The sequence below is a fragment of the Tinamus guttatus genome, unplaced genomic scaffold (assembly GCF_059628265.1).
Source record: "Tinamus guttatus ecotype Peru unplaced genomic scaffold, ASM5962826v1 Tinamus_guttatus_pri_ptg000056l, whole genome shotgun sequence".
Taxonomy (NCBI): domain Eukaryota; kingdom Metazoa; phylum Chordata; class Aves; order Tinamiformes; family Tinamidae; genus Tinamus; species Tinamus guttatus.
In genome coordinates this window covers 2,831,732-2,842,669 of record NW_028288590.1, presented here as the reverse complement: position 1 = coordinate 2,842,669, position 10,938 = coordinate 2,831,732, and the positions used below count along the sequence as shown (strand labels likewise).

The following is a 10,938-nucleotide window of genomic DNA, read 5'->3' as shown; positions in this document are numbered from 1 at the left end:
AAAGTATTTTCTGAAAAAGTTCAACTTTTCCACAGCCCAGTTAACATCTTCATACTACCTAAATGCTCTGGTAGCATGTGGCATGGTCAAAAAAACAGTAGATGGTTTTAAAATCTGCCAGAACTATTTCTTTGACGTAAAATTATCAAAGAAGTTAAAACAACAAAGCCCTTCCGCTCACCTTCCCTCCCTCCTTTCCAAGCAAATGGATTAGCTTTTCCCGCATGTAACAGCGCGGCTAGAAAAGGTTCTTAAAAAATGCCAAATTAAAATGTATTACATTCCTGCCTACAGGCATCCTTTGCAATTAGCCCGTTCCCGTGTGCCAGGCTTCCCAAACGTGCTGTATCCCAGAAAGGGCTGGCACTGCTCTAGGACTTAATTATTCTTTCACTTACCCAGGCCATCTCCCTCAATCAGCCAGAGTGCTGACTTTTGCCTGATAGCAACTGCATCCAAGTGCTCTGTCATAGTTTAAACCACGTGAAACGCCATTTTTTATTCACGGAAACACGGTCGGGAAGCCCCTTTCCACATGCTTTCAGCACACTCCTCAGTTTCGTGGCATCCTACATCTGTTTACTCTGCAGACCAGGGAAAACTCTTCACGTCCCTAACATCAGCTCTTTACAGTCCTTGAGGGGCGACTAGCCCATTAGAGAAAGCTCTAGCTCCGTGCCACAACTGCCTTTCACATTAAATCACACTAGAGAGAAGGCTGAAGCACACATGCTGGTCTGCTGCACTTGCTGCCAGCAACGTGTCCTCAATTGCAGTGGCATCAGGGCAAGCCCGGACCGGTCTTGGCCCCGAGCACTGCAGAAACGACCCCTGGAGTGAATGAACCCCAGGAGATCTTTGATGCCACAGCTGACTGGTGCTGACCACAGCTCGTGGAGGAGTCAACTAGGCTATTTAGTGTCAAAATAATGTCAGTGGAAATGTTTGTGGGTCCGCCCCAGGTAAGAGCCTGCAGCTTTGTCTGAAGACGGCAGCAGCCAGATATTGCTACTAAAACACCTCCTTGGTATCTGGAAGTGAGCAAGAAGAGCAGCCCCGAGGCTTAATGCAAATATTCATGCTGGCTCGTTAGTTTGGGATTTCTCCAGACGCCAGGCATCAGCACCCAGCAAAACCCCAGAGAAGAGGTTGTGTCCTGCTGCGCACAGGAGAGGCCCCCGTGCCGGCAGCCGGGTCCCGGCCTGGCCCCGCGTTAACCCAGTGTCCTGCCAAGCTGCACTTCATCCAAGCTCTCCTCTGCCTCGCCTCGCAGATCTGCAGCCTGCAGAGAATTTATTTTTCGTTAGAACAGTTGAGTGCAGAACACTATAAAGTTCTTCTGGCAGTAAATACAGCAGAAGCAATTGAAAAATAAAGTGACTTGGGGATATAGACCCATTATCCATCCCTTCTGCCTCTCGAACGTGGGAAGGGAGAGAGAGGCTCGTACTAGCTTTACATCCAGTTTTATTGGCAGGTTTTGGACTTTTTTCATCTTTCCATTAAGCATTTACCTATCTTTTTTTGTTTCTCCTTTTGTTTTCCTCACAGGTCGTACAGCCACGGCCAGTGGCAATTTTATTTGTAAGGAGAATCTGCCGTTATGAGTTAATAATTTCTTTGTCAGACTGAAACATGAAGCTTTGATCACTGCCTTGTTTTCCTGATAATCCACTTGACAAGTGACTTCTCTGAATTAGAGGGTGCCACAAACCGTACCGAATTAAGTGACACTTTTCTGTCGGTCTCTCTGTGTTTTTTATTATTATTATTCTCTTTATTTATATTAAACTTGCTTGCCTTGCTCTGCAGGTCTCTGAAAATGTGCAAGGCTCTTGGTTTGCTCCAGACTTTGTGTTTGTGTGGGGAAAAGTGCACCTCCCCCAGGCACTGCAGCTTCTAGGAGACAGTCTAGATGGGCTAGATAGCCTTAAAATATTGGCCCTAAAACAAAACAAAAAAAAAGTGCTTACAGCTGTAAAAGGAATAGTTTAGGATTATGTTGCAGAGACAATGTTGCTGACCCCAGTCAAAGATGAGTTGATAGGTCTTTGCCCTCTGTCTTTCAAATGGGATGGATTTAGAGGAAATTATTCCTTAAACTTGAGCAAGCAGAGTCACCTTAGGCCTTTGAGGGCAATAGAAGAGGGTACCCGGCAGACAGCGGCTCTTGGGTGCGTTAGGAGGCGCTCACGGAGAGGGCCCGGGGCTGCGTCCCCGGAGCTGCCCGTGCCCTGGGGGACAGGACCGGCCCCCACGGAAGGGGAGCCAGAGCATCTGCCTCCTGACACTGCCCTGGGGCCTGCTGCCTGAGGAGACAGAGACAGAACAGGTGAGAAAACGGCACAACACTGACAGGTGAGAAAACCCAACCAACCCACCCATCCACCCCAAAATATTCCGTTCTGACACTGGCTGGAATCCTGCTCTCCTTTCCCCACTGTCCCCCTTATATTCAGCAGTAAAATTCCCATTGACTTCAATGGACTAGACATTTGATACTTCTTTTTTTCCATGGTTTTCAAAATTTAGCACCTAGTTGTAACGTTTCTTCACGCTACAATGGAGAAAACCTGTAAGGTGATATTAGCTTGACAGGCTCTGTCTCACTGTGCAGCATTTGGGAAAAAGAAATCCTGAAATTTTATGAGGAAATAGCAACATCAAAAAAAAATCATTTTATAGTTTGTCTTCTTGCCCGCTTTCTGCCTCCTGAATTCAATACTAGAGCAAATATTTATACAAAGCTCCTATTTCACTCAGTTCACAGAGTTGGGTTTGAAAGGCATCATTTGTTAAACACGCTAGAAACAAAGTCATGGGAAATTCGGAGCATTAGGACAGCTCTTTGTTCAGAGTCCTTTAACACAAAAGAAAATTCAGCAGATGGACTCAAATCCATAAGCTCACAGAAAGGGCTTTCACAGGGATGAGTTTGCTTTGTGCCAGATACTTGTAAGCCGATATGCTCCAAGATATGCAAAAAATGGATAAGATCAAGATCGAATACTGTAATTTTCGTGCAGCCAGACGCACTAGCTAAACCTGTGCTTCCAAGTCTCACTTGCAGGTCGAAATTAATGAAGATGACAATGTTAATTTTCTGGTCCAAATAAAAAAGTCAATTTTAACTAAAGAACAAACCTAGACTCCTTCAAAATTATTTAGCAAAATAAAGTTGATATTCAGCTAAGTATCCTTTTATCCTACTACTTAAGCCACTCCAAATCACTGTCAATATATTTCTAAACTCTCTGTGCTGACATTAGCAAAGCTTTTACAGTTCAGAATGCCAAGGCTGACTTCATGGAAGATTAATGTATTTGAGAAGCAGGTCATTTATTAAAACAACTTTTAAAAACTTAATTTCTTAAAAAGCAAAATCGTTTCCCTCATCTCTTTAGAAGGCATTTGCATGCATAGCTGATAACCAGTTTTCAACTCTTGCTTTTAACAGTTCTTCAGCTTACTTTAAAGGCACGTATTTATTGAAAGAGCAGAAATTTATCGAAACACTGGTGTGCTTAAACTTGCACCTTCTGCTTGCATACATTGATTTAACCTGGATTTCTGATCAATACCGAAATCCCCTTTCTCTGTGGGATTAAGGTGGTGGACACTGAATCCAGGACCTTGCAGGGGACTCTGCGCTGGGCATCCTAGTTTGCAAACCCGCTCTTTTCTTACTGCTGCTGGAAGTTGTCTGCGATGGTTGAGTGAGGAATGATTCATCTCTCTCCTGGATTTTTCTATCTATTTAGGACACAGTAGCTCAAAATCAGCTGCAGAGCTACTGTCTTGGAAACAGGCTGACATGAGTTTGGGGTTGCACAAGGCTGGCAGGGCAGTCGTGGGAAGGTTGCTGTGGGATTGGTGCAACTGAGGGACGAGGTTGCTCGAGAAAAGAGGGTGAATGGAGAGGACATTAGCCACACACCTCAGGTAGCAGAATATGAAAAAGACCAGCAAGATAAGGAAGGAATGAGCAGAACGGAAGAACAGGAGCTGGGAAAATACCCCAAAAAGCAAGATAATCAAGAAGGTGGAGAAGACATACAGTGCCAGAAGCAGGAAGCAATAACAACACAGATGATAGATATTAGCACCTTCTGACTCGCCATAAGACTACTAAGAAAGGTATTTTAAGTTTAGCAGAATGACACTTAGGAGAATACAGTTTTCATTACAGAAATGATTATTTGTCATGAAAAGGAAGGAGAAAAACCCCTCTAATTATGACCTAGTTCTGATGGGCAGGAACAAACAAATTCTTAAATGACAAACACATACATATAAATACTTGAAGGCTTACCAGGGCAAGACAGATGGCAGGGTATGGGTGCCACTCCACTTTAGCAAGCTCTGCCCCTCGAAACGGATAAAGTGACTGATCCCTCCTTGGACTGCCAGGCAGAAAAATGCAAGATGTTCATGGGTTAACACTGCTGATTGCAGTTTGCTTATTTGGAGCTTGGCAGAGTTAACAGATGCCCTCATCAGGAGATAAGTCCTTACTCCAACCTGACAATTCCAGCAGCTTTTCCCATTAAGCTAGGAGTGATACATCTCGCAGGACAGATTACTGGAGTCTTTCTGCTGACAGCAAGGAACGCCAGATAAACTCAGAACACCAGTGAGCAGCTAAGCCCTGCTAACAAGGATTCTAACACAGAGTTATATCACAGTTCAGGACGAGACACCTTCGCCAATTTACTCTGCATGGCGCAGAGACCGCACGATACATCTGCATTTATGCTCCCTGCCAAAACAGGCAAGGGACCCTTACTGTTCTTAGGAACAAAGCTCCAGATGCTCCTATATCCTAAGCTTAGTTTGTTTGGCTACTGGTGCAGGACCATTAATCACATAAAATATGAGTTTTATAGCCTTGGAAAACTGACACTTCATAAATATATTGGCTTGACTACTCTGCCTAATAAAAGTTTCTCATGAGCAAGTGTTCTGAATATAGCCCACTGGACATTATCTTCCTATAATCAATAGGAACTAGGAACACTCTTTGTCAGGCTTAGATACCTGATCCTTTCCTCTTCTCTTGCAGACAAAAATTATTCAGCTCTACTGCAGAGCTCCATTAAGCACTTTGTTTCTCACTGAATGCCTTGAATTGAATGCGTATGGCCTCCACAGATGGATAAACTGCTGTAAAAAGAGATAAGTCAGCAATAGTGATTGGCTCTGTTGTCTGAACATGTCTTTTGATTGCTGAACTTCTGCCAAAAGCATGATCATTCAGTATTTACCCTTCAAGGTCACTCCGACGGTGCACACGCTTGCAGCACCCTCCCTTGCAGAAACAGAAGACATAAATTAGTGCTTCACAACTCAAATTCATTGGAAGCAAATCTATAGCACAGATCCTGTAGGTCTAATCTTTCATGGCATTATTAACTGTGAAGTAATTAAAAGACAAGTTCTACTTTGCTGTCTATCTTCTGCACACAGAAAGGCTCTTCCTTGTGCAAAACCATGCATGGGTTTCAAAGAGTACTTTGCTACAGTATTTTTCTCCCTTTCCCTCCTCACAAACCAAACTGGCAGAACCCCCATAAAGCTCTGTCTTCTTTTGCACGGGCACACGCAGAGGAGGATTTACACCAGCTCCTGCAAATCCAAGGTGTTCTTCCTTGCTTCCGAGGCCAGGACTCAGTGTTGACCTTCAAGAACACCATGGACTTGCGTCTCCCACAGGAGCTGCGAGGACCTTGGTTAGCTATACCTGCTTGCTGTGCATTTTGCACTTGAGCAACTTAAGTTGCCCACTGAAGTTAACAGGAACTTGACTGGGTTTCAGATGAGGCATCTGAATCTGACACAGCTGCCTGCAAATTCAACACTGAAGTCCGGAATGTCCAAAGACACAGAGGAGATAATGGGCACATCAGAAATGCCTGTTTGCAAGGCAAAAGGGTTATTCCCATTTGAAAACAAAAGCGGATCAACCACCAATGATGTTTCTTCTATACTAACATACTGGTAACAGAAAGACATATTATCTGCTTAAATACTAATAAAGGGGCAAACGAAAGTGACTGTTATCTGCTTGCCCAAAGCTTCGTGGACTTTTTTTGCAACAAATGACCTTTCCTGTAATTTCTCTTCGATTACTACAGCCTCACAAGGGATGCAAGTACAGCTGACTCTGAACACCTGGGTCCTGTGTAATCCTACCTCCACACACACTGCAACACGCAGGGAGAGTGCAGCAAGATCCTCGCTGTGCTCTGGCAAAGGGTGCAAAGAGCTTGGACGAGGAAACTCTCTTACCAACAGCTCTCAAGCCTAACCCCCTTGTGGCATTAAAAGAAAATGAGTTTGATTTCTCAGAGCCTCTGGCTTCAGAACGAGCCCTGGGAAGCACATTCGGATCACTAGGACATGCTCTGTTTTATCTGCTGCTCATAAAGGCTTCTTTATTAATGTTTTTGGCTCACAACAGTTAGAAGTAGCACAGGTATCATTCTTAAAAAGCTTAAGAGAGAAAAATGGAAGTGCATTTTTATTTTGGTTGTAATCTCTTTATTTCATTGCTGTACAGCTGCGTTACACTTGGCTTTAATCCCTTAAAGCACTACTTTCACTGGCAAACTACTCACTGAGCAGAGCAGAACTCACTATTGGAAAAATATACTTGAAAAACCAGCATGATGTCAATGCCAACCCATATCCATGGAGCTTAAAATGTCACAAATGTGCCTGTAGCTTTAATACATACATCTTCACTTTTTTGATCAAGTTAAATGCTGTAGTTTTAGGTCATGAGGCCACCTGTAGAAGGCAGAGTATTCTCCTGAAACTGATTTTTTTTCATACAAAATTATTTGGAAAACAATTACATAAAAGTTAATGCAGGGTAATTCCACAGTCAGTAATGAGTGCATGGCTCTGCAGGGCTGCCAGCCTTTCCTGCATCAGTCAGCTATTGGTAAAAAGATGGCCTACAGGCTTGTTAAAGAAAAGATAAACCTGACTTTGTACAACATCTTTAATATTCAAAAATATAAATAAGCACTACTGAAGAATAATTCAGCAGACTGCAGTGATTCATTATGAACAGATGCTATAAACGGGAACAGTAACATTGCTAGGTAAGGGAGAAGCAAGCTATTTTGGGAGTCCTGAAAATCTCTTCTTGTTCTTCTGACAGATCCTGCTGCTACAGTTCCCTTTAAAAAATCATGTTCTGAAAAAAGCACTTTTAGGAAGAAACTTTTTACTGGAACTATTATTTAACCAAGGCTTTCTACAGCACTAAAACACCCTGCAATTGAGTTCCCGATGTAGTTTAAGAGTGAGAGGAGTAAAAAAATGAGCAAAGAAAAAAACACCATACCTGCACCAGGAGCTATTTATTAGCATAACACTCTTCCTTTTAAAGATTTGGTAACAACTGAAGTATATACAAAGTCTTACAGCATTTACACAATAAAAAAGTTTCCTATTAGCTGATGAAGTATAAGGTAGTGCTGCAGTTTACTTCAAAGCATGTGTACAATAAGAATGAAGCAGACCACTGTACTTCCAACTTCTCCGTTACCACACCACAACTGCCAGCTGACGTGACAGTTAATTAAACCACTGGGAAGACACAGATTGTCAAAAGATTTATAACAGGTTGACCTGCAGCACTAACCACGGTAAGGAGAGGAAAGAGAGAGAAAAAAAAAAAAAAAAGAAAAAGCTACATATTGTCATGTTTCTACACTTTTCTAGAGCTGCAACAAACTTTCACAGCCGTAGATATAACATATGCAAGACAACATAATCACAATTTCTCAGATATAGGTCAGCTACTGAGTGTATTTACTTCTGAATAGGAGGCATTATATTGATATGGCTGTGTATTTCCATTTTTTGTTCATGAATAGGTCTACAAATAGGTCTACAAAAAATTAAAAGACAGCATGGAGTTGGTAGTCATGATGTGTTTGACTAATAAAGGCATTCAATATCAGCTATAGGATCTAATCATTCCTGTCAAAAGTTTAAGACCAGGAATCTTTGAGTAAAAACGAGACCCACAAAATCCCACACCCAAGACATTTTCCTCTATTGACTCTGACCTTCTTCAAGCCTTTCCAACAGGGTAATATAAAACCATTAAAATGCTTACCCCCAAACAAAATACAAGACTCATTTAGTTTATAAGATGTTAAGCAGATTCACTAGGCTATTTCTGCTGTAAAACTGAGGGAGCGTAATTACCTAGAAAATGAAAACTCTTACCGAACAGTCCCTTACTACAAGTAGGGATACATATTTTAACAAAAATGCAGCATTCTTTGCCTTTTAAAAACAGTTTTACATGTGCCAGTAACCCACTTTCTGCAAGAGATCGGGCTGCTCTGCCTATTGTTCTATGTCCAAATATCTTATTTTGGCCAATATTACTTTTATTTGCCCAAAGGGATTCTGAATCAATTTAGAAACTAGTAACATCTGTTGACAATATCTGAATTAAGACAAAAAGTGACATATAAAAATCCACAAGGAACTACATAAATATCAAAGAAGTCATATAACCTTTCCATGTAAACACTTTTGATTATGCTGAAGCCCTAATTAGATTCTTGTCTTAAACTTTTGGCAGATAATGTGTACGCTCAGCCAGGCTTTGTAGTTAGTTATTGTTCAAGTGGAAGCCAGGTCAGTTCACATGTTGACAGGCATGCAACTTGAAAACATTGCACAACAAGCAACACAAAAGAGATTTGAGAAGTGTACAAGACTTCAAGTAGACTTCACAACCCTTCACAACTGAATATTCACAGACAAAGATACGGTCCTTGCTTTTCCTCCTGTGGATTTCCTCTCACACGTGGGACACTTTCTGTGACTCTCTAGCTTGCTTGATGCTATACAACCACTTGATGATTCTGGCATTCCTTTCAATCGCAGAAATGCCATATGGCACACGGTCATTGGCACTGTCATCGTTTCTAAGGTCACTGTTGCTGTCCTGAGACTGTTCACAGTCTGAACTAATCATGCTTGCGCTGCGAAAGTTGAGGGATATAATATCAGAGTTAGCCCTTGCAAAGTTTTCCATCCCGAGGTTTTCAAGCTCTTCAGGATCCAGTCCACAGTAGTTAAAGAATCGTTCAACATCTGCATCGACACGAAAGTATCTGTCGCTTAAGTCAGATTTCGATCGCTGTAGGGAGGGTCTTCTACTAACTCCACATCCGGGCTCGACTGCCTCGATCTCTGGGGATTTCAGGGTGGCAATGGCAGCGATTTTGGGTTTGGGAGGCAGAGGCGGGGCTGAACTACTGCAGGGTATTGCTTTTAAGGGCTTTGCACTAGTTACTTTCCTAATGTCTGAGGAGCTGTGAGAGACGTGCAAGAAAGTCTCTGTGGACTGGTCCAGAAGCCTTCTGCTCACGTTGGAGCTGCTCTCCTGAGGGCTGCTGCGGCCCTGCGTGGGGTAAACCTTTAAGGATTCGGCGAACGAGTGGCGGTTCAGCTCCGTCGAGTCGGCCCTGTGAGGCGGCCAGTTTCGCGAGCTGTGTTTATGACCCGACCCCGAGCTGGAGCCTTCGGAGCTGTTGATGATGTTTTTCAAAATCTCCAGTTTCAGATTTTCTCTCTGGACGCCGCTCTCAGTCTTTGCGTTGTTGCCGAACACCTTCAGCGTGGGGCTGCCCAGAGCTCGCTTGGTGGCGGGACACACCGGCGGCTTCGCCAGCACCGCGGGCTTCACGGGCTCCTGCTTGGCGTTGATGACCTCTTGGCTCTTGACATATTTTGCCTTGTCAGCCTCTAGTCTCTCCACCGCACTCAGCCGCTTCGGGTTCGGCTCTGCCTGCCTGCGGAAGTAGTCGGGTCCTTTGTTGAGGATGCGGAGAGGAACAGCGGACGTGAAGGTGACGGCGGGACTGACGGGCTTCACCATGCTACCTGTCGGTAGTGTTTCTGTAGGCATGTTTGGTGGTCTTTCCCCCGCAGCCGTTTTGGATTCTTCTCTGGGATCTTCTAAACGCACGGTGTAGAAACATGTACATCAAGCGCGACGCGGAGCAGATGAATCCTGGAATCGGAGTGCTAGCAGCAGCGCCTCATCGCACAGCTCATTAAATAGCACTGCGTTTCTCTTTTGAAGGCAGCCTTTGTGCAGAAAGGCCACCAGACACAAGTCCGTGTTAGTCTGCTCCGCCGCTTCCTTTCTCCCTGCTGAAGGACGTGGGAGTCTCACCGCTTCCTTTGTGCTCTGCGGCAGGCAGGGATCTGAAACGCAAAACAACCAACCACATGTTAGTGAGGGCGCCCGACATGGCAGCTGAGGCGAGCGGCGCGGCGCGGCGCGCGCTGCCCCGGCGGGCGCGGCTGCCACAGGGCACGGCTGCCACAGGGCGCCCGCCGCGCGCGCCCCGCGTGCCTGTGAAAGCAGAGCCTCGCGTGGTATTTACGATCCCATTCCGGATTTAGCAAAATTACACTCAAAGAGAGGTAAAAAAGTCATCGGGATGCAATCGTACCTTTCTGGAGGCGGACAGGGAAAAGGAAGCAAAATGTATAGGTCCAGAGGATTAGAGCCATCTATTTCTTCAAGATCAGTGCAAAAGCATTTTCAAACTGGTTTCTACAGCTTTGACTGGTAGATTTTTTGTACGTGCTTTACCTCTAAACCCATAACATTTTATTCCTTATGCCCCGCTATTCTAAGAATGCAAGAGCATTTTCCTTTATTAAATGTTCCAGAAAATGAACGGGTCTAAAAAGCAGAGCACAATCTGAGACATCAAGCACTTCAAGTGCAATGCATGCACTTCATGATTACTCTAAAATAAATCCACCACTAAAAGGACTTGCTAAAGCCACACATTCTAGCTTGAAGTCTGAAACATCAGTCACAGGAGCGCTGGTGCTCCAGCAGTAAAGCAAGGATCAAATCGACCACCAGAATTTGGAAATCAC

The 10,938-nt window shown here is 44.0% G+C and overlaps 1 protein-coding gene across 1 annotated transcript; it reads right to left on the bottom strand.

Annotated features, from left to right (window-relative positions):
• Positions 1-7,351: 7,351 nt before the first annotated feature.
• Positions 7,352-10,169, bottom strand: FAM110B (family with sequence similarity 110 member B). Its single transcript, XM_010226108.2, has one exon. It carries the CDS (start codon positions 9,944-9,946, stop codon positions 8,834-8,836), a length of 1,113 nt encoding a protein of 370 aa, XP_010224410.1. The 5' UTR covers positions 9,947-10,169; the 3' UTR covers positions 7,352-8,833.
• Positions 10,170-10,938: the final 769 nt, after the last annotated feature.